This window comes from Astatotilapia calliptera, chromosome 4, assembly GCF_900246225.1.
Source record: "Astatotilapia calliptera chromosome 4, fAstCal1.2, whole genome shotgun sequence".
NCBI classification, from domain to species: domain Eukaryota; kingdom Metazoa; phylum Chordata; class Actinopteri; order Cichliformes; family Cichlidae; genus Astatotilapia; species Astatotilapia calliptera.
This window is the reverse complement of record NC_039305.1, coordinates 19,237,048-19,262,144: the sequence shown is the minus strand read 5'-3', so window position 1 is coordinate 19,262,144 and position 25,097 is coordinate 19,237,048. Positions and strand designations below refer to the sequence as shown.

General features: G+C 37.5%; 2 gene segments (V, D, J or C); both read left to right on the top strand.

Moving 5' to 3' along the window:
• The first annotated feature begins 493 nt into the window (after nt 1-493).
• LOC113020957 (Ig heavy chain V region 914-like) lies at nt 494-934 on the top strand. The segment is given in 2 exon segments: nt 494-539; nt 621-934. Coding segments are annotated over 2 exon segments (360 nt in total).
• Nucleotides 935-4,651: 3,717 nt separating this feature from the next.
• Nucleotides 4,652-10,482, top strand: LOC113021550 (Ig heavy chain V region 5A-like). The segment is given in 2 exon segments: nt 4,652-4,781; nt 10,190-10,482. Coding segments are annotated over 2 exon segments (423 nt in total).
• The last annotated feature ends 14,615 nt before the right edge of the window (nt 10,483-25,097 follow it).

The following is a 25,097-nucleotide window of genomic DNA, read 5'->3' as shown; positions in this document are numbered from 1 at the left end:
CCCCGGGCAACAAAGGAGTGGCTCCGTAAGAAGCATTTGAAAGTCCTGGAGTGGCCTAGCCAGTCTCCAGACCTCAACCCCATAGAAAATCTGTGGCGGGAGTTGAAAGTCCGTGTTGCTTGGCGACAGCCCCAAAACATCACTGCTCTCGAGAAGATCTGCATGGAGGAATGGGCCAAAATACCAGCTACTGTGTGTGCAAACCTGGTAAAGACCTATAGTAAACGTTTGACCTCTGTTATTGCCAACAAAGGTTATGTTACAAAGTATTGAGTTGTATTTTTGTTATTGACCAAATACTTATTTTCCACCCTGATTTACGAATAAATTCTTTACAAATCCTACCATGTGATTCATGGATTTTTTTTTCACATCTGTCTCTCACAGTTGAAGTGTACCTCTGGTGCAAATTACTGACCTCTGTCATCATTTTAGGTGGGGGAACTTGCACAATCGGTGGCTGACTAAATACTTTTTTGCCCCACTGTACATAATGTATTACAGGACAGGGCTGCTGCTTTTAACTGTCTGCCTGGCAGGTGAAAACATCAACTGACATCTGTTTTATAAAACTTGGTTAAGATATGGTATATCATTTATTTTCTTTTGTGTTTTCACAGGTGTTGATGGTCAGACTCTGACTGAGTCCGATCCAGCAGTTAAAAGGCCTGGAGAATCTCACAGACTGACCTGTACAGCCTCTGGATTCACATTCAGCAGCTACTACATGGCCTGGGTCAGACAGGCTCCTGGAAAAGGACTGGAGTGGATCGCAAGAATTAGCAGCAGTGGGGGCAGCACTTGGTACTCTCAGTCAGTTCAAGGTCGGTTTATCATCTCCAGAGACAACAGCAGAGAGCAGCTGTATCTGCAGATGAACAGTCTGAAGACTGAAGATTCTGCTGTTTATTATTGTGCTCGAGAGGCACGCTGACTGGGGTTGTTCTTGCAGCTGTACAATATCATTCAGTAGTCCACCCTAGCTTGGTGCAGACCATACATACATGTTAAAATAAATTTTACCTTAACATTATTTTGACAGTGTTTTAGCCAATCCTGTTATATTTTATCTTATGCTTAATTTATTTTAATGTGCACCTTTTATTATTTTTGGTTCAAAATGTATTTAAAAATGGTTACAACTGAAAATATTTTTTGTCATATTTCAGGTCTTTGGTTTTTCTTTTTTTAATGGTTACAGTTTTTTTTTTTTAACTGTCTGTTCTCCTTTTAATTTATTTTTTTTTGTATATACCATCCATGTCAATGCATTATTTTCTATTCTTTTGAAGCTTTGTCCCGTTTGTGGTTTGTCTTCTTTCCATGTGCTTCACTTTCTTCCTCTTCATGCTTCTTCTCTACGCAAACTAAGTGCAACTCTGCTGCTGCTGATATTAGCAGCTTGATTCTTTTTAGTTACTTTGGATGTACCTGTAGTATCTCTGTCCATCTGTCACCTGAACAATTGTCACACAGGATGTTCATCTTTTTAAGATGTAACACATGAACTATGAGCTATTGCATAGTACACTCAAGTCACACTACACATGGTACATTCTTTGGTGTAATTAGCAGTGCCATCAAGTACTTGTGATACAAGACTGAGAACATTTGCTTCAAGTAAATCTCTTCTGAAGATGTATGTTTATATTTGCTTTTAAGAGAAGAACAACTTTCACAGCTAACACAGAGAGTGTGTGACATGCCTTGTCACACACTAGCTGTGTATAATTTTTCAATTATACATTGAAAAATTATACATTTGAAAAAAAAAATACCATGTTTTTATTGAAAACTCAAATGCAGTGCTTGACAGTATTGCATTTTTTTAATTGTGTTGATGCTGTTGTCACATCAGTAACACATTTCCCCATCAACATCATGTTTGTACACACATATACTTCACCACTAAAGGTAGTTGTAATACTCAACATAGTGACAATAAAGTATATTTTGATTATAACACAAAAACATTTTAGTAATCAAAAAAAATGCTATTTGTGAAACAAAGATCTAATAAAAATGCAGATATCATGCTGTCTGTATATCAGATGTGATAACAATAATGAATCAGGGGTTTTGATTGGTTATGCACTGGAGACCCCAGGGGTCGATCTTAAAAAAAAGGTGTTACATGTCAAGGTGCAAAGTCAGTGCAAAACTTGGATGTGTTGTAACTATTTATATAGTATGACTGCAGTGAGGATGACAGAGTGGAATCGTCACACAGCTTGATGTAATGGATGCAAGAACAGGGCTGCTGCTTTCTATCATAATCTGGGCAGGTGAAGAGTTTCACTAATGTTTTGTCAAATTTGTAATCAAAATTTGATTAGAGATTATTTTCTTCATCTTCTTCTTTTTGTCCTTTTATTTGTTTGTTTTGTTTTGCTTTGACAGGAGTTAATGGTCAGACTCTGACACAATCTAAATCAGTGATTAAAAGGCCTGTAGAGTCACAGACTGACCTGTAGTTGTTCTGGATTCACATTCAGCAGCTACTGGATGGCCTGGGTCAGACAGGCTCCTGGAAAAGGACTTGAGATGGTTGCTTACATCGAAGTTACAAGCTACTCTCAGTCAGTTCAAGGAAGGTTTACCATCTCCAGAGACGAAGCAAACAGCAGGTGGAGCTGCAGATGGACAGACTGAAAACTGAAGATTCTGCTGCTTATTACTGTGCTCAAGAGACACAATAAGTGCACTGCTCAGTTTTCATTTTGTCAGCGATCCCAAGGCAGAATTAGGTTGTTTATCCTTATTTGCTGTTTGTTGTTTTAATTATAGTTTGAAATACATTGAAAAATGTTCAACATTACCCAACAAGTCTAACCCCAAAACACAATGATTATGATATATCACACAAGTTATTTTGTGTGTGAAGTAGCAGAATAAAATAATACATGTGTTACAAATATTATTCAGTCAAAATTGGATCAAACATTCACGGATTAAAAAACTTAAATTCAAATTCAGCATATATGTTTCTTATTAGCTCTTTCTGGCTGTTCATTTTTAGCACTCTGAAATATCAGTCAGGTAAAATGCAAATTTAAATCCCCATTTAATTTGCCTGCACATTATTACTAGATGTCATTTAAAGATTGGCAGATTAATAATAAATGGTGATAAATAATTATGGCTGGTTAAAGGATGACCTTGCAGCGATTATACTGCAAAAATTAAAAGAAGTTAAAGGAAAAAAAATGAAGTCTCTGTCATGCTGGTTGAGATATTTTGCTGGCTTGATTTGAATCAGCTTATTCCACTAGGAAAATGGCTCACCAATCACTTGTTTATTCATTTTTTTCTTTAATTGTTTTGTTTGTTGTTAATTATTTGAACGAGATTTACCTTTTTGGATGGATCATGGAGTCTGTAATAATTAATGAACAATTCAAATAAATTGTTAATTTGAAAACAAATCTGTTTGTATGTCTACATTTCTTTCACAGTACAGTACTAGTTACTAGTAGTATTTATTTGTTTGTATGTTGCTATAGATTTTTTATGCCTATATTAAAAGGCATGATATACATGCAAAAGTAGACTATTTATGAACTTGCAAGTTCTTACCTGCTATACCCAAAAAACTGAAAAGCTCCACTTAGATTTTGAATACCAAATTTCTCCTATGTTAAATCTGCAGAGGGAGGTCTATGCAAAGTTCCCTCCCTTATAAACACAGCATCACCTGCCTTCCTTTACTGTGTTACATCTGTGTTACTGTGATTGTGAAAATATGGACTATATATTTTCCTGGACCTTTGTCCTTATAGTTTGGCTTCAGGGTAAAAAATAAAAATAAAAATTCTTTAAAACTACTGAATGAAAAAGTCTCATAGTAACTCTCTCTCTCTCCCCCCCCCCCCCCCCCTTTTTTTTTTTTTTTAACAGGAGTTTGGAGTGAGATCAAACTGGAGCAGTCTCCTTCTGAGGTGAAGAGACCTGGAGAGAGAGTGAAGATGTCATGTATCATATCTGGTTATAGCTTAACAAGCTACAATATTCACTGGATACAACAGAGGCCGGGCAGAGCTCTGGAGTGGATTGGGTGGATGAACACAGGAAGAAACTCTGCCTCCTATGGCAATTCTTTTCAAAGTCGTTTCATCATGACTGAAGAAGACTCCAGCAGCAGACAGTATCTCGAGATCAAGAGTCTGACAGCAGAAGATTCTGCTGTTTACTTCTGTGCCCGAGAAAGCACAGTGACTGAGGACAGAGTAACACCTGCACAAAAACCTCAGTGACTGCTCAGTTTTCTCTTCACTTGTAAACAAACTTTATGTATCCATATTTGCTTTTATTCATTAATCACACATCAACTGATTACATTTGTAACATATTAATGGTAATGTGCAAATATTTTTCTTTTTCTTTTTTAATGTTCCTACATTTTTTAATTTATTAATTAATATTTTGCTTGCAAAAGATAGCAGCTGAACCATAGCGCTTATTAAGATTTTTGTAAAATTGCTTGAGCAATGGTTGTTTAAGCAACAACTGCTTTTGATGCTATTGGTCTACCAGTGGTTCCAGTGGAAACAGTGCTGTTGGCCGAAGAGAAGAGAGAAGACGGGTGAAGCATTTTAGGAGGCAGCAAGAGAAAAAGAAAGGCAGGAGAGGAGGTATTTTAAATGTAGGGACTATGACTGGTAAAGGTAGGAAGCTGTCTGATGGAGAGAGTAGCATGGATGAAATGGTAGATAGTGTTCCTAGCGGAGAGAGAGAGAGAGTGGTGATTGGAGCAGACTTCAAGGTGATGAGGTGTTGGATAGGTATGTTGCTAAAGAGAAAAATGCAGAAAAATAGATGGTAGTGGATCTTGCCAAAAGCATGGAAATGGCTGTGGTGAACACTTTAAGAAGATGGAGCAACAAAGAGGGACCTATAAGACTGGATATGCACACAGGTGGATGCTATACATACGGTAGAGAGAGACGTGAGAAAATGTGGCTTATATTGTATGGTAGTCTTTGGTAATCAGGAAGAGGAAGCAAGTAAAGGTAAAGCTAAGGATTAAATGGAAGTTGAATACAGAAGAATGTTGCACAGAGTTCAGGGATGACCTTTAAACCTGCTTTATATCTTTTCCTGCTTGAATTTCAAAATTACCAGATAATTTGGAAAATACAGCTGTAGTGCTGAGGTGAAAGGCCAATAAGATGTCTGATGTATACTCTGGACAGAGGAAAGATGACAAGTAGACTCGGTGATGGAATTGGGGAAGTACAGAAAACTATTTAAAGGACGAGATTAGCAAAAAAGATGCGGCACAGAAAGAGGCAAATGAAGAGGAAAATGCTGAAATTGAGTTGTATGTAAGGCTGGACACGCAAAGGAAATAATGTTATGATTTGTATGAGTTAGCGAGGAGGAGAGATCAAACAGGAAAAGGCACAGTTGCTTTTAATGGACAGAATGTGTAGCATGAAGACACTGCTGTATATTACTGTGCCAGAGAGTCACATTAACACAAACCATCAGCAGACCTGAACAAACTCTCGGCAGCGTTTAAACATTTGTAGGATGATGTCACCAGGGGACCACTCTCAGCTCATCTTTAGAGTAATAAGAAACCGACTTTAACAGAAATCCATGTGGTTATCTTATTTTTCCAAAGAGTCTAAATCAGACATGTTTGTTTCTCAGTTTGTTTTCAGGGAGGTTTTTATAGCATAATTTAATATATATAGTGCAATATTCATTTGTAGACTTAAAGTGGTTGAATATGTTTCACTTATGATAATTAGTTCTAAATAGAAACAATAGAAGTAAAAAACATTTAGTGATCTACATTTGGCTACATTCTTCAGACAGATGAAACCAAGATCAACTTCTACCAGAATGATGGCAAGAAAAAAAGTATGGAGAAGAGATGGGACAGCTCATGATCCAAAGCATAACACATCATCTCTAAAACACTTTGGAGGCAGTGCGATGGCTTAGACGTGCATGGCTGCCAGTGTCACTTGGACACTAGTGTTGTGTGATGTAAACACAGGACAGAAGAAGTTAATTGAATTTTGAGGTTTTCAGAGACATACTGTCTACACAAATCCAGCTAAATGCAGTCAAACTGATTGGGTGACGTTTCATAGTACAGACGGACAGTGACAAAAATTATACAGAAAAGGAACCCAGGAGTCTTTGCCAGCAAAATGTTTTCAGAAAGTATTAGAAATGAAAGTTTTATTTTCAAGTAATTGTATTTGTCCAATTCCTTTTGAACCCCTGAAATGAAGGGATAGTGTTTAAAATGCTTTAGTTCCTCACAATTTTATGCAGTCTTTTTGTTCAACCCAAAGAATTAAAGATTTCAGTCTGTACTTCAACCACATCTGAGCTGTTTTGTTTAAAATTGATTGTGTTAATGTGCAACCCAAAAACAAAACCTTTTTCTCTGTCCAAATATTTATGGACCTAACTGTATCTATTTAACATCATTAGCAAATATATTCTTTACAATATGACATTTCATATCCTTTTATGCTTATCAAAGCAATCCTTGATTCTAAATTGTATGATAAAATTATAAATATAAATAAATATGTTTGAAAAAGTTTTAAAGAGATAAATGAAAAGTATGGTGTTTCACTCCCATAAACGACTCTATTTATCCCTCTGCTGCAGTGAGAAAAAGATTAGTCGACAGAGAGAGACACAACTGAAAAAGATGAACTGTAGGACAGCAATGCTACTTCTAGCTTTCTAGATTGGTTATACTTTTGTTGACATTTACTTTATTGAGTTGTACAGCCTCTGGATTGATTACATTAGCAGTGATGGGGGCACTGCTTGCTACTCTCAGTTATTTCAAGGTCTTTTGACAACAGCAGATAGCAGCTGTCTCTGCAGATGAACGGTCTGAAGACTGAATATTCTGTTGTTTATTATTGTGCTCAACACTCAGTGATCTCAACTGTGCAAAATCCTACAGTCCTCATCACTGCTACATGTATCTACTAGGATCATTTTTTTTCTTTTGAGTGGCTAAAGAAAAGTATATAGTTAAGATTTACTCAACATGTGTGTGTTCAGATCCCATACTAATATGAATAATTGTTCAATCAAAAATATATATCAAATGTCTTCCATTATTCTTTCCAGAATAGCAGTTCCGCCATTTTTTTATTGTTATTAATGCACTTTTTTAACTCTAAAATCCAAACCAAATGCTCTGAGATTCGCATTTTTCACAACTGCATTCATCTTTTCTGTACTCTCTTCTATGATGATGAGTATAATCACTAATCCAGCAGGGATTGAGTGCTGATGGACACAAACTATTAAGCTATTAAAAAGCTAAAGAACTAGTTGTTGATTCAAACCATTTACACAGGAGAGCTGAAAACTGCTGAATTCATTTTAAAAATGGAAGACTAAAGAGATTGCTTCTGGGTAGACATTTGTGATCAGACAGTAGGTCAGACAAATGCAGGGAGGGCTGTTATTGCAGCCATTATTCCAAATACATTGACAATTTGTCTGTCAGTGATTATGAAACAGATAAAATGTTTCTTTCACTGAAAATATCGAAAAATAAACAGAATCAATTAGCTGCAGGGTTTAACTCTGCTGAACAGTTGAAAATGCACACTTCTAAATGCAATAAAAGCCTGGACAGTCTTTGACACCTGATCACAGACCTGTGCAAATGCTCAGCATCCAGAAACACACAGCCCCAGAAAAGTAATATATGTAAATAAATTAGTACTACCAAAATTAACACGTTAACACAAAATCAATGCGATTCAAATATGTAACGCAATTAACGCATCTGGAGTGTAGAATGACTCCAAAGGGGTGTCCAAATTGCATCCTCCTGAGGACTCAGCCTTTGTGGTATACGTGGGCTGGGTCCTCAGGAGGCTGGGTAAATTCTCGATCATATCACACTTTTGTTTAATCAGTTTTCTGTTTGACGTTTATTCAGCTGTGTGAAAACTTTACAACTTTAATGTCAGCCAAACTGATTTACTCTAAACAAATAAAACACTGTAAAAACCCAAACAATAAAAATTTTAAGTTATTTAAGAAACTTACATATCACGTTTACCCTGAGTAGCGAAAGACTACGGGGGGTTTGAAAACAATGTGCCAGGAGTGCAACGGTGAAAACAGCCGGCTAGCTAATGAGCTAGCTGAGTGGGTAACAGACGGCTCCAAAAATGTCGGAGCACTTTTGCAAATATGTGATGTCTTGATAGCAGCAGCAGATATTTGAAGTTTACACAGCTACATTTTCCCCTGAAAATATCTTAAAAGTTTATTTTGTGACCCAGATAGAGTACTTAGACTAATATTAAAACTAAGTAGCTGCTGCCATTGTTGGAAACTGGAATTGGTTGGGCTGCGCTATGAATTCTGGGATATGGTGGGCCACGAAGAATACACCCGACCCATCCTTCAAAATAGGGAAAAGGAGGACGCATTTTTTGACTGCATTTTTGAGGAGTCTGAACAGCCTTCGTTGTGGCGTTGTGATGCGCAAATGTACCAGTTGATCTGGTAGTGATGGGCAGCTGAACTCAATATGGAAGATGATAAACGCACATTGGCCCTCTCGATGGGAAATTTGAGTATCAAAAAATAACAAGACGGAATAGTCGACCGACATAAAGTATTATGCACATTGTGCAAGATGGAATTTTCTTTTTACTGAAGCATTTCCAGCTTAAAATATCACAATGAGGTGAAGCATACGTTAGTTGGGGATGCTGCTAGCACTTTGGCTAACGCGTTACACAGCTTGCAACAAACCACTCACAGAGCATCAGGGACTCAGTAAGTCTACCTCTGAAATACTGACTCACACAATTGCCAAGTGGATTGCAACAAACTGCAGACCTTTTATATTGTTGAGAACACGCACTTTAGATAGCTTTGGTTCCTCATGTCAAGGACTTGAAGTGCCTCCCAAAGAGTGACAGAGAGAGAGTGGATAAATGTTTACAGAGTTTTTTGTTAACATGAATGTTCAAGATGTTAAATAAACATGTTAAGTGCTTATATTTTCCCTTTTTTTTCCAAGTCTGTTTGCTCATGCAAAAGGAAACACGAATAATATAGAATAAAAATGAATGATATTTAATCATGATTAATCAAAATTAAACCACAGCACTAATATATATTATAGATTAGTGTATACTTACCTATTAGTAGGTTTATAGGCTTTTTAAAATGTAGTATTCCACAGGAGAGAACCTTTGCTAACATTGAAGAAAACTATTCAAATTCTCTTTGAATTTAAGCATACATTCATTCTGTTTATTCTGCGTTTATTTATTATATTGCATAAATGTGAGTTACAAGCTTAAATATAAAGTTTAAAAAATATAATTGTAACCAGGATATTGATCAAGTAATTGTGATTAATCGTGATTAACTACAGAAAATTGTAAGATTAATTAGTTATGTTTTATTATATTTGACAGCACTAAAATAAATATAACAAATACTTTCTCAAATTGTTCCAAATAAATGTATATGTAAAGGTCTATACATGCCAAGGCTCAATAATAATAACAATAATAATATTCTAAGGTGCATTATAAAAGATGAACTGAACTACAGTTTTCTTTTGGTATAAAACTACTAATTTCTCTTTCATGAAAATGTGTGGGAGCCCCAACTTCATTGGATTACAATGTATTCATAATCTGCATCTGTTTTCTGTATTTGTGTGTGTTTTTCAAAGCTGCAATGCACTGAACTACCTGTGCTTTGTACTACAAAACAATGCTGAAGTTTAATATATTATACCAAACAACTCTTAAATGTGCTGACGTACAGGGTATAGAATGTGACCAAATGCAGTTATTTGTTAGCTGATCTGTTCTGAAATCAAAATGTCACACGCATATAGTCAGAGAATTATTTCACATAACAGCTTTTTTCCTGAGACCTGAGGATGTCCTAAAATGCACACCGTATCACAGTTTCCAACACCAGTGCTTTAAATGTTTGATTACATGCAAACTTTTTGACTTCCTGTTATTCATGTATAAAAACATGACATCTGACTGTGGAGTGGAGTTCGCAGCACATTGAGTACACAAACAAAGATGTTTTTTGTAGTACTTTTAATGCTCTTGGCAGCTGAATGTAAGTCTGTTTAAATCGATCATAGTCAGCAGTTGTTCCTATTGTTAATTTATTACAAAACATTTTAATTTTTTTACAGGTGTGAAGTGTGAGCAGCTGACACAGCCAGCCTCTATGTTAGTGCAGCCAGGTCAGCGTCTGACCATCACCTGTCAGGTCTCTTATTCTGTGAGCATCTACTACACAGCTTGGATCAGACAGCCTGCAGGAAAAGCACTGGAGTGGATGAGTCGGGATAGAGATGTCAAAGATTCACTGAAGAACAAGTTCAGCGTTGAATTAGACTCTTCCAGCGACACAGTGACTTTAAAAGGACAGAATCTGCAGCCTGAAGACACAGCTGTGTATTACTGTGCCAGACAGCCACAGTAACACAAACCATCAGCAGACCTGCACAAAAACCTTTCAGAGTTTAAGCTGCTGTACCACGACACCACCACAGGAGGAGCCTTCAGACCACTGATGCTTGCAGGGCCAGTTCACTCTTAAAAATGTCATTGTGCAGTTTGCACTGATACAATAAATGCTAATAATATGTAATGAAACTTGTGAGAGTAGATTATCGCAGTACTAGGGATTTAGTTGTATTAATAGTAGTAAAACATTATATTCATTATTCATTTAAGTAGGTCATAGTTCAAGCTACTAAACATTCACACATAGAGCACACACACATAGAACTGCGACAATAGGTCAGAGGTGTATGTGAGAAGCAGAGGTGACAGAAAGCTGCCGTTAGTGGGATAAGAAGTTGGTAATCCAAAGCAAGGAGAACATAGTGTGCGAAGAAGTGGGCAGCAAGCAACGACACGAGATAGGGAGACAGGAGATAGAGAGGGATCCGCAGGCACCTAGTTTTGAGGGACAAGGGTTGTTGATGTCTGTGTATAAATGTGTGCTGCTGGGACTGCCCCAGCGGATTTCAATGTTGGATGCTGGACTGTGAAAATCCCCAAGTACATGTAATAAAATTAAATGATTGTTTATTTTGAAGAAAAACAGGAATGGAATATTACACTGTTTTATGATGCATTATACTGCTGATTTATAAGAAATGCTGTTTGTGTAGAATCATGGCCTTATTTCTGTGATTAGGAAGAACAAAACATACTGCACAGGAAGCCAAGGTTGTAACTGAAGCTCACTGAGAGGGAGAGAAAGAATGTGAATGTTTAGGTTTTATGACTTTCGAGGGGGGTTGAGGCTATAAGAGTTGGGTCTGCACATCAGCAGGCCCACTAGTTCAGACTTATTCCCATAAAGAAAGCAAGACAGAACAGCGATCGATCAGTTTTCACGTGCTGGCAAGGAGAGGATCTCAGGGCAGCCCTTCTGCCCTCGATTTTAGATAACTGGGAAGAACCAGCAACCCACTGCACCCTTTTATTGTGTGACACACAGCTTCACAAACACCCATTGTAAAACCCTGCTATGGTCAAAAAAGGTTAAAACACTGTGTGTGTATGCCTGTGCACGTGAGTGAGTGTGTGTGTGGATGGGGGTGCGTTTGTGTGTTGAGGTTGTGCCTACAGTTACACTATAGCCCCCCCCCCCCCCCCCCCCCCCACACACACACACACACACACACACACACACACCATTCAACAGGCTGGGGAGGGGAACAGAAACAGAAGAATGTCTTTGATCCTACAGTTTAAGGCAAGGCTTACAAATTTAAGTACAATAATGGCAAAATTTAACAATTTCAACCTAACAATCAGAATGTGTGAAACTGTCAAACACTTCGAGATCTGCAGGTCCCCCTCCTGTGCACATCTCTCCTCCTGACGATTGAATTTTCCAAAGTGTTTGTATGGAATAAAGATTTGTATTGATTAAAGAGATTGTTGATTGAGCATTAAACACCGAGTGTTGTTCTTCCTTCAGCCCAAAGATCAAAGAATTGGGGTTTTGAACAAACTCAAAATAAAATAACAAAAATAGTCGGTTTGACTTATATTAAGTACTTACATAATTTAGCTGTTACAGCTGGCGTGGGTAGAAAACATCAAAGATACTTCAAGAACAAAAATACAATATTCAAATGATTTAATGAAATGCAAATACAAAGTTCCTTTATGAAACAGACATCAAGAAATTCCTCAAAATTGAGGGGAAACAAGAGCTCACTGCTCTTCAGTTCCAACATCAGCGGCGTTCTGCTGCAAACAGCTAGATCCTGTGAAAAACTGCTGGATCCAAATAAACACAGTAGCAATGCTAGGTAATCAAATAGGTAAAGACTAAAATGTTGATTTCTTTTTTCCACAGGTGCGTACAGTATTGATTTTACTCAACCAGACTCAAGCATTGTAGAGCCTGGACAATCTCTGGCTATCTAGTTATTCTGTAACTAGCTATGCAACAGCTTGGATTAGATGGCATGAAACAAAACAAATAGACTAGATTCTCATGATACGGTCTGGTGGGAGCACTGACAAAAATGATGCTTTAAAAAACAAGTTCAGTGTTAGCAGAGACACTTCAGCTGAAACAGTGACAATAACAAGACAGACTCTGCAGCCTGAGGACACAGCTGTTTATTACTGTGCACACCGTTAACACACAGTGATACAAACCACTGACAGACCTGCTTAAATACTCAACAGGCAGCAACACACAACAATACAACCCTCTCAACTAATGTCCTGTACAAAGATTAGCAGTCCTGTACATCCCTGGAGCTCGGGGTCAAAGGTCAAGACAGCAAGAGAATATCATGTCCTTTGTCTACAGATAGATCTATATGTATTTGTGCATGTATTTAATTATCAATTACTTTAAAATTTATATATTAAATATTTATCTTATTTTTTTGTTGCATTTATATCCAATTTAAAATTATACTGTAAAACAAACAAAGCAGCTTTAGGTTGTGTGAACAGTGACGATACAGTCAGATCCCTGTGCTTCTTAAAAAGCTCTTCCAGTGGAGACCTGTAACATAATAGAAGTTAGAGATTGTCATTAAAACTGTTAGTCTGAACAGCAGTTGATGCTATTTTTATGCTGTTTTCTCGTAGGTGACAGAACTGAGGATGTTATTGAGCTCAGTGTGATTTTGACACTTAAAAGTGTCGACTATGTTAATTTCTGCTCAGTCTATTCAGTGAGGAGGAGTTAATGCAAACTCAGATGCTTTTTACTTCTACTTATCTCACAGTAGCGAGAATGACACATCAATAGAGTCATATTTTGATATGATGGACTACAAGACAGGACTGCTGTTTTTAACTCTCTGCTGGGCAGGTGAAGATTTTCACTCATAATTAGTTGTTTTGCCTTGAAAAATAACATCTTGTGTTGTAACTATGTTATTTTTCTTTTTCATCTGACAGGTGTTGATGGTCAGACTCTGACTGAGTCTGAACCAGTGGTTAAAAGGCCTGGAGAATCCCACACACTGACCTGTACAGCCTCTGGATTCACATTCAGTGACTACTGGATGGCCTGGGTCAGACAGGCACCTGGAAAAGCACTGGCGTGGGTTGCAAGCCATTATAACAGTGCTAACATCCACTACTCTCAGTCAGTCCAAGGACGATTCACCATCTCCAGAGACAACAGCAGACAGCAGCTGTATCTGCAGATGAACAGTCTGAGGACTGACGATTCTGCTGTTTATTATTGTGCTCGACACTCACAGTGACTGAAGTTGTTTGAGCAGCTGTACAAAATCCTGCAGTCCTCATTATTGTACTTAATTTATTTTGCATGGCAATTGTAGAATATTGAGGATTTTACTAATGCTACCAAGAAGTTCATATTGCTTCTTTACAGTACTTTCAGCCATGGTCTCCTCCAGTGGCATCATGTAAACGATCTCATTATCAGAGGTACCCACAGTTCAGATGGTGTGGTGATTAGATGGTGGTGAGTTAATAAGCAGTTGTTCATATGTGTGGAGATCATTTCAGGCCTCATCAGATTTTCCAGCTGTTTAAAGGTATTTTCTCAGGATTTTAGTATTATTACATTTTCAGTAATCTATGTACAGTACAGTAGACAGTATAGTACAGTGCTCTGCAAAGTTCTTGAGATACTTCTCATTTCTTCATGTTTTGCTTCCAATGAGCCACATGTTCTTCATTTTCCTTCTTAACTTTATTGATTTTCAAAATGCATTTGCTTATAGGAGTTAAGGAGTTTATGAAAAAAAAAAAGAAAACAAAAATCATTTTAAACCAGAGAATATTATGAATACAAAAAAGAAGTAGAGAAAATTCACATATTTTCAATCTGTATTCAGTTTGTCGATTTCATTATTAAATTTTTGAATTGCAGATGTACAGTCCCTTTGTTCAAATGGACATAATGCATTTCTTCATAACTGTGATGTATAAGAGGACAGAAGAGCTCACATTGGTTCAGTTCAACTTCATTATCAACCATGTTCTCTGTAGCTCACACTGCTGCTGGCTTTGTCATCATGTGAGACGCTTTGGTCAATTCACGCTACTGAATACAACAGAAATCCTAAATAATTAAATAAATCATTTAGATTGGATCAGACAAGTTGAAGAAAAACCACTGGAATGGATTTTCTACATATGGTTTAGTGGGGGCACTTACCAAAATGATGCTTTAAAAAGCAAGTTCAGCATCAGCAGAGACACTTCTGCTCAAACAGTTACAATAACAGGACAGCATCTGCAGCCTGAGGACACAGCTGTTTATTACTGTGCACGTTACAGTAATACAAACCACTTACGGACCTGTGCAAATACTCAGCAACCAGCAACACACAACCACACACATGCTGTAATTGTGAATCTGTAATGAGAGCATGAGATACAAAGCTTGTTGAGTATTGTATTTTTCAGCCAATATCACGACTCTATTTTTTTCACTTAATTTTAATCATATGCGGTACAAGACAGGGATGCTGCTTTTAACTTGTTTTCGTCTTGATATAGTTTCCAAGTTAAAGCAAATTTGTTTTCTTTTCTTTTATAAATTGAAAAGTGCTTACAGTCAGACTCTGATTCAGAACCCATAAAAGGCCTTGAGAACTGGCTTCTGAAAAAATATCAAAATATGATGCTGCTATTCTACCGCCAATCATGGCCAACGGATTCACATTCAGTAAATCTTGGATGGAAGAACTGAAGTGGTTTGCTGCTGTTACATGTGACAGTGATTACACCAATTATCAGCTCTTACAAGGTGAAGCCAAAGGTTGAAGCCAAAGGTTGAACCCAGGGTGCGGATTCACAAACACGAGTTTGAAGTAAATGCAGTCTTTATATACAGTAGCCGTGTATTTAAACAGACAGAAATAACACAGACTTCTCTGGAAAAATCTGAAACGGGGAGACCGGGAGGGGGCTGGCAGGCAGGATGACAGTGGCGCCCAAACAACTGAGGCAGTGAAATGTCTGAGAACAGGGACTGAAGATCATACACAGATAGCTTAACAGGAAGCTTGGAATAAAGATGGTAAATAATGGATTGGGGAGACAAGTGTTACCACAGAGGTACAATGTGGTGGAATTTGCCTCTTAAGAAATGCTGAACTGATGAAAGCAATCCAGAACAGTTGAGGTCCTCATCTGAGGCAGCTCCACCCTGGTAACGCCTGCTTACGGAACAAAACACAAAGGACAAAACAATAACACATAACCCAGCCTGCTCATACCCTAACAGAGCTGACTCTTGCTCACAAAAATAACACAATTCAGAGATGTAAAACTGTTTGAATTCTAAAATCACTGTTTAGGGTGAAAACTAATGTTTCCATTTTCTGGAACACTGGAGGGAAGTCATAGTGAAGTCTCACCCTTTCGATAACAGCTAGATGAGCAGACTGCGAATTTAGCTGTGATTGCAAAAAAGTTAGGTACAGTTAAGTACATCTTCAATTTTTTTCTCCAATGTCTCTTGCGGAACTCAGTGTTCCTGTTAGCTGTCATTTTGGGGCAATACATTTTGTTTCCAGCAGACAAACAGAAACTTTGCTTTCGGTGATTTTTCACTGTCAATTAAAGATTAAGTTTGTTTTTTTTTTTGTTTTTTTTTGTTAATGCACTTGCTAGTACAAATAATGTCCAATTTTAAGTAACTTTCAAGTGTTATATCATGTACCTTTTTTATTATTTGATTTCTGTGCTGTGTTTTATTGTAGGTGACAGAACGAAGGATGTTATTAATCACAGTGTGATTTTCTACTAGTAAAACTAGGAGGTAATGCAAAACTCAGACGTCTTTCACTTCTATGTATTTGACTCTAGAGACAGAATGTGACAAAATGTGACTACTGATCAAAATGTGATCAGTAGTCACATTTTGGTATGATGGACTGTAGAATTGTTGTTTTTCACTCCCTGCTGGGCAGATGAAGGTTTTCACTAGTATTTAGTGGTTTTTGTTGTGCCCTTAAACGGGAGAAATATTGAGGAAAGATGAATGAAGACACTGAAACGCAGCTCTCGCCTTCACTTGTCTGTACAGATTGACTGCCCTTCATTGAACAGCTCACAATCAGCCAAGGCCAAACTCTTGCCACTTATTTCCTTTTAGATTCCCACTGCATTTTCTCTACAGAAACACAGTCAAAACAACAATGAAGTTATTTTATTAGATATAAAGAACCAAAGTTCTTACTCAGAAAGGAATTACATTTCTAATCCACTACATTTTGTCTTAAAAAATACAACTTACTTTATAACTGTGTTATTTCCTTTTTCTTTGTTTTTTTTCTTTCTCTTAATTTATCTGATATGTTTTGATGATTAGACTTTGACTGAGTCTGAACCAGTGGTTAAAAGGCCTGAAGAATCCCACAGACTGACTTGTACAGCCTCTGGATTCACATTTAGTGACTACCAGATGATTTGTGTCAGACAGGTTCCTGAGTTGTAATAATCAGATATGATAGTGCTATCATCTATTAGTCTCAGTCAGCCCGAGGCCGGTTTACCATCTCCAGAGACAACAGCAGACAGCAGGTGTGTCTGCAGATGAACAACTGGAAAATTCTGCTGTTCATTATTGTGCTCGAGCGCCGCAGTGCCTGAAGCTGCTTGAACAGCTTTGCATGATTCTAATTACAGTTTATGTATTTAACATCTTAATTTTAATGTAATGAGGATATTACTAAAACTAATGTTATTGTTACTAATACTATTAAGGTGTCTCTTCTGGACTTGTCTGAGAAGTTCTGGAAGTTCTTTTTTTTCAGTTCTTTCAGCTTTCAACTATCTGCTGGTAAAGCTAAATGACCTTTAATTATCAGTAAAATGCTGCAAAATGAATGAAACTGACTGTTTCCATGTCCAGCTGTGACAACTTTTCCACCCAGAAGAAAAGAAACAAAACTACAACACACTCATCAAACTTATCATTTCATCTGTAGTAATCTTGAAAGAGGGAGTTCATTTTATTATCTCCTTTCTTATGGAATTCTTCTCACTGACACTCGCACACACACACACACACACACACACACACACACACTCTCACACACAACCACATTAAATCTGAATTTGACTAAGGAGCAACCTGAATGTTTTTTTTTCCTTTTGTTAAATTTTTGCTATTTCAATATTATAAGCAAAAAACTGTTATTTTGGCCAAGATATTCTTATAATCAAAATATGTTATTTTATAATCCTAATCAGCACAAATGGTAAATATGACCAGTGTATTCATTTGTGTGAACAGGGTGGCCTGGAGTATCCCAGAGTGAAGCACCTCTAAGAAGCATAATAGCACAGAACTCACACTTTCATTAAACTGTTAGTCTGAACAACAACTGATACTTTTTGCTATCTGACATAATTTCCTTAGGGAGTATTAAATTAAATTAAATCAAGTACTCTGGATACAATTTGGTTTATTTGTGATCATGATACAATATTATTCATTATTATTATTAGCAGTAGTAGTACTTGTACTTTGGATTTTATTTGAGAGCCACAGTGACTGGAGCTAATTTAACAGCTACACAAATCCCATCACAATCAGTGTTGATTATGTGGGTTTTATTGAAACTGGTAATATTTAATCTTAGAAAGATGAGGCAAAAAGAAAAAGAAAGCAAAAAAACACCCAACTTTTGTACAGTAAATTGAATTGCTTAATGCGTTGTCCAAGTATGAGGAAAAAAACAACAACAACAACAAAACAAACAAACAAAAATAAAAACCCCACTAGAGGGCAGTCAATGTCAAGTTGCTCCCTTTAGAGAACAGTGAGTGTAGCTGTAGTTCACTATGTTAAATTTGTAAAGCAGCAGTCAGAAGACTGTGAAAGCCGATGCTTATTAAACCACAATGACTGTGATATTTTTAAAGATGCAATAGCCTATATTAGATTGGAGTGTAGAATGAAATATTTAATATGCTGTTTCTTTTTTTCTTTTTAATAGAAAAAAATCTTTATTGCATCAAAACAACAATGATTTAAAAACAAATATGAACCATAATAGATACATTTGTTCCAACAGAAGTTTGGAGAGTTAAATGAAATGTTGAAAAGACCCCAAAATATCATATCTGGGTTTGCTGCAACAGAAAAAATTCAGAGTATGGCCAAAGTCAGGAAAGTGTTTTGAACGGATACAGGTGGAACAGCATTCCCCTCACTGTCAAATCTACTCCCTCCACTGATTCTTTTAAAACAAGGCTCACAATTGGCATATGAGACTGTCTGAATTGCCCACCGTCTCTTTTGTGGCTTTATTGACACTATATGTTTAGCACCTACAAACATGTATTTTACTTTCCATTCCCTCATGTTTTTTATCCATTTTATATTTCGCAGAGCATGTTGGTTAACATGAGTTGTTTTATGTGCTTTATAAATACACTTGAGTTGAGAACTTGAAAGAATCACTTCCAGCTGTTGGATCTTCTCAAAGCAGTTTTGTCAGAACTAAAGATGTCCTCAGCAGCACTCCGTACCTGAAAGTCAAACACATTACAGCAGATAGCTTTATAGTGTAAATGTTTTTTTTTTTTTTATTATTTGGAACCACTAAAAACTACTGGTTTCACACTGAGGCTTTTGTAACTTCACAATACAATAGTTCATTTTAAGTTAGAACCAATTGTTAATGACTTATTAGTTTTTTCCTGCTTTTAAGGAGGAGTCAATGCAAATGTTCCATTGTCTTCTACATTTATTTGTCTGACTGCTTAGAGTATGACAGCACAGTGGGCAGGAACAGTTATACATGATGGACTACTGGACAGCACTGCTACTTTTAACTGTCTGCTGGGCAGGTGAAACTTTTTGCCGATGCTCTTATGTTTTTTTAATTTATGATAATACTTTTTTGTCATGATTTTTTTTATTTCTGTTGGCAGGTGTTGATGGCCAGATTTTGACACAATCTGAACCAGCAGTTAAAAGACCAGGAGAATCCCACAGACTGACCTGTACAGCATCTGGGTATACCTTTGGAGACTACAGCCTGGTCTGGGTCAGACAGGCTCCTGGAAAAGGACTGGAGTGGATTGCTTACATATACTGGGGTGATGGCAGCACTTCCTATTCTCAGTCAGTTCAAGGCCGGTTTACCATCTCCAAGGACAACAGCAAACAGCAGCTGTATCTGCAGATGAACAGTCTGAAGACTGAAGACTCTTCTGTTTATTATTGTGCTCGGATCCACAGTGACAGAAGTTGTTTAAGCAGCTGTACAAAATCCTGCAGTCCTCATTATGCCACATGTATCTTGCATCATAATTGTAGTATAATGAAAACATTATCCATACTAATACTAATACAATTAAACCTAGTCCTGAGAGAGGGGATGGGCACATCATGGTCTGAAGATGAACTTATCTCCAATCTGTGTCGATATATTATCTGATAATAAGGGAGCCAAATCCTTGGAAGTTATAATGTAGTGGGAGGCTATAGTCCAACACGGGAAAGAAGATCAGGGAAAAAGACAAAATGTATAAATCCAGTTTGTGAGTCCACAGTGTTTGTCAGCGGTTGATCCTCTGGTGTTTTTTGGTTTAATTTCAGAGATGGATCTTGGTATGCTATTGTCTGCCATTCCACTCTCTGTCCCTCTCAACACTCATATTGTTGAATATGTAAGGTTCTGATGTTTTCAAATGTCTGACTCGCTCCAGTTAAACTGCAATACTGATCAGAAACTAACTTAAACAGGGCTTCACCAAAGAGGTCAGGGCAAACTGTGGATTGGACTCGGAAGATTAATCAGGTTTCAAACTTTGTGAGTGATGTGAGTTTTCTGCAGAGCTTTGACTTAACATGTGTCAACCAGTACTTTTAACCTTCAGGTCAAACACTGGAAGAACTTGCAGCAATTCTTCTGTACAAAACCTCCAGAGCACCGCCATATTCTAGATTCATTTTTAAACAGCTGCTGCTGCTGATTACTAATGTTATTGTCAGCAAATATTACTCTCATTAACAGTCAAATCGTTCCACCGAGGACGCTATCACCATAGCGCTCCACACTGCGCTGAGTCACCTGGAGCACCGAGGAAGCTATGTGAGAATGCTCTTTCTGGACTTCAGCTCAGCATTCAATCATATCATCCCGGAGATCCTGGTCCAGAAACTGTCTCACCTGGGACTCTCCACCCCCATCTGCCTCTGGATCAAGGACTTCCTGACAAATAGACCACAGTCTGTCAGACTCGGCCCCCACCGGTCCAGCACCATCACACTCAGCACCGGGTCTCCACAAGGATGTGTTTTGAGTCCCCTCCTGTTTACGCTCTACACATCCGACTGCTCCCCTACCCATCTCTCAAACACCATCATAAAGTTCGGACTACAGAGATGAGGTCAACAGACTGACTGAGTGGTGTTCAGTTAACAACCTCCAACTGAACACCACGAAAACTAAAGAACTTATCTTGGACTTCAGGAAGGGCAGAGCAGACCCGGCCCCACTTTACATTCACGGGAACTGTGTGGAGAGGGTACACTCCATGAGGTTTCTGGGCGTGCAGATATCTGATGACCTCTCCTGGACTGCAAATACTACAGGCCCAGCAGCGTCTCCACTTTCTGAGAGTGCTCAGGAGGAACAACCTGGAGGAGAGGCTGCTGGTGACATTTTACAGAGCCACCATAGAGAGCATCCTAACGTACGGCATAACAACATGGTATGCAGGGTGCTCAGCTGCAGACAGGAAAGTACTGCAGAGGGTCATCAACACAGCCCAGAAGATCACTGGCTGCTCTCTGCCCAGCCTGGAGGTCACTGCAAACTCTCGGTACCTCAGCAGAGCTGGCAATATCATCAAGGACCACTCTCACCCCAGCAACCAACTGTTTGAACTATTACCGTCAGGCCGACGGTACAGGTCACATAAAACCAGAACAAACAGATTCAGGGATAGCTTCTTTCCCAGAGCTATCACCGTAGTAAATAAGCACAAAAACAATTGAACCTATTCCATACCGTCACTGTCATTATATTATGCTGCTATTCATACTGTCATTATATTAATGCTGCTATCCTGTATATATTGTACATACTATTGTTTGAGTACTTACGATTGTTTTTTTTGTACTTTTTATATTTTACATTTATATTTATTATTGAAACTTGCACCAAGGGAGTGGCACTCCAATTTCGTTGTACTCTGTACAATGACAATAAAGGCTATTCTATTCTCTATTCTATTCTATTCTATTCTATTCTATTCTATTCTATTCTATTCTATTCTATTCTATTCTATTCTATTCTATCTATTCACTCACTTCAACAGCTCCACCTCCAGAGTTGACAGCAGATAGCAGCTGTTTTTACAGGTGCAGTGAAGAAATGTGAGATTAACAAATTTAACAGTTTCAGTCTTGCAAAATCCAAAGAGCAAATTAGTGACCAAAAAAATCTTTTTTGTCACAGCAAAACACTGCGCCGGTATTGGAAGTGCAAACATACGGAGCCTAGCAAAGGGCCTTGGGAGAAAAAAAAATTAAGATGAAGTTTTGCAAGATCTCGCAAAACTTTTGCAAGTAAGTAAGTAAGTAAGTCTATTTTCTCAAAAAAATAGACTGCATCCTTTGCAGGTCGTATTTGAAAGCCGAGTCGGTGCATCGTTCATGACCCAATCTATCCCAGAATTCAGCCAATTTGTTTCCAACAATGGCGGCAGCTACTTAGTTTTACTATTACTCTTTCTGAGTCACAAAATAAACTTTTAAGATATTTTCAGTTGTGAATGTAGCTGTGTAAAGAAGTTTTGGTAAAGGTTGATTTTTCTTTTTATATTACATACAAACCACCATTCATATATCCACATGGAACACAAATTAACTAACTTTTAAAAAATGGCTTTAATTTAATCCGTCTACAAGGCAAAGAAGTTTGCGATAAAGATTGGTCAGACTGGATGAATAATTGATGGATGGGTATTTATAAGAAAACAGGTTCTGTTATGTGTAATAGTTGTGCTAATAGTTTTGCAAAGTATGTTATAATATAGCAACAACTGAGATACTAGGTGGATTCAGAAGAAACTAATGCGCTAAAATTTTTAAATATTAACTTTTTGTCTGTTCAAGTCAGTGTCAAAGCTCAGTATGTGAAAAAGTATAATGTTTCACTTTCAGATTACATTTTTACTGCTATAATTGTTGTTGAAGTGACATTAAAAACTTTGCTAATTTTTAAGGTTGTGAAAACATTTTAAGACATTTGCTTACACCCAGCATTCATTCTAGCTTAACCACAAAAAGAGTTCACATGAAACCAGTCTGGTAGTACAATATGAGTCAATGCAAAATTTATCTTAAACCTCTACTTATCTGACTGCAAGGAGCATGACAGAGCGAGCAGATGTCATACAGTTTAACACGATAGACTACAAGAGAGGACTTCTGCTCTTAACCATCTGCTGGCGAGGTAAAGCTAAATGACCTTTAATTATCAATAAAATGCTGCAAAATGAATGAAACTGACTTTCATTTGGTTCCGATTTAACAGTTCATGCCCAGACTCTGACACAATCTGAACCAGTTGTTACATAACCTGGAGAGTCTCACAGACTCACCTGTACCACCTCTGGACTCTCTTTCAGTAGCAACTGGATGTCCTGGATCAGACAGGCTCCTGGGAAAGGACTGGAGTGGATTGCAACTGATACTGATGGTGGCACCAACTTCTACTCTCAGTCAGTACAAGGCAAGTTTACTGCCTCCAGAGACAACAGCAGAGAACAGCTGTTTCTGCAGATGAACAGCCTGAAGACTGAAGATTCTGCTGTTTATTATTGTGCTCGACACTCACAGTGACTGGAATCAGTGAAGCAGCTGAACAAAATCCTCCAGTGTGACTCAGACATCTGTTTTACATCCCTGTTAAGAAAACAATAATGAAATTATTATTTCATTCTAATAATTAAATTGTTGTTTTCATATTTATATTGTGTAACCTCAAAGTTATATAGAGTCAATCGTCAATCAAGTCAGAGAACAGATCAGATCAGGGAATTATCTGTAATAATCTGTCAGTCAGCAACTCGGGCACTGCAGCACAAAAAAAATCTAAAGTCAGCAACGTCTAGAGAGTTTAAAGTCTACAGCAGTTTTACGCCTGGTGTATTCAGTCTGAAGTGCGCTCTTCTTGTCTGTCCACTGTTGCCAGTCAGGATGACTCCTGGAATCCTTCCAGAAACTAGATAAATCATTCACCGTCTGAGTGGTTGTGCACATCTGGATCCTGAAGATCACACTGGAAGGCTCGCCATCAAATGGAATGACCGGACTTTCCTCATGGAGCTCATAGCTCAATCAAAGACCTGACCTGTATTTGGAATAAAGGTTTATAGTCTCTATATTATATTCATATAATATATAGATTACAAATATGTTTAATTTTAAGTAAAGTTCCACTTAATATTCTCTTTTACAGTATTCAAGTGAATAATAAATTCAACAATTAAACAGCAGCTGCACTTTGCAATTACTTAACGTAACACAATTATTAGACAAATAAAATAACAAAAGTTAAAGCTTAAAGTTTCCATAGACCATACACCACAACTAAATTCTGTACAAAAAGTTATTAAATTGCAGTTGTTTCCTCATAACACTAGCAGTCCTTAGTGAAATGACAGATTCAGTAGAAAAAAGTATTTTATGCATCAACTACTATGATTAGCATCATCAAAAGTAACATCTGCAACTCACGAAGAAAATAAAATGAGTTCAACATTTAATTACTCTTGTTGATATTCTTTAACAGAGATGGTAAATAATCTAGTTTACCGAGACACATGGGACACCATTAATTTTGCTGCCACTTCTGCTGATTTCAGCAGCTCTGCCTGACCTTCATCTCACTTTTGAGATGTTAGCCAATAACTTCTGAAACACTTTTTTAGCAACTTTTATGAAGCTTTGCTTCAGTTACAGAGGCAGTTTCTGCTAATAATAAAGAAAACTTTTTCTTTCCCTTAGTTATTTGGAACAACACTCCATGTTAATGCACAACTTCCGGCAGATCTTCAAAATAAAAGCTCCTGCTAGGCGCAGCAGGAAGTGTAGAACTCAAACACCTTTTTTTACATCATCACTTATTGTAACAATAATATAAAACAAATAAAAGAATGATTTTATAACTAAACAAATCACTTACAAATCTTATCTGTCATTAAAGCCAGTCTTGCCCTCATGTACATATATTGGCTTTGAGGATTTGTCAGACTTTTTTTTGGTATATGTGAAATATATGTTTTGGCCTGTTGAAATAAATTCTTACTGTGAAAGTTAGTAGCTGATTCTTATATATAACAACAATAATCAATTAAAAATATAAATGAGTAGAGGAGATTGTAGCAATAGATGGAGCTTCAAGACCTGCTTCATACATAAACAAGGTTTAGACATTCCAGAATCCAAGGATGGGGCATTGAGTGAGAGGCCTTCTTGTAATCAATCCAGGCAGTGCACAGGTTCGTCAGCCTAATCTTGCAGTCTTGGCTGACTGCACTGTCTACCAGTAGGTGGGGTTTTGCGCCTTTTGGCATTCTTGCCAATCCCTTTCT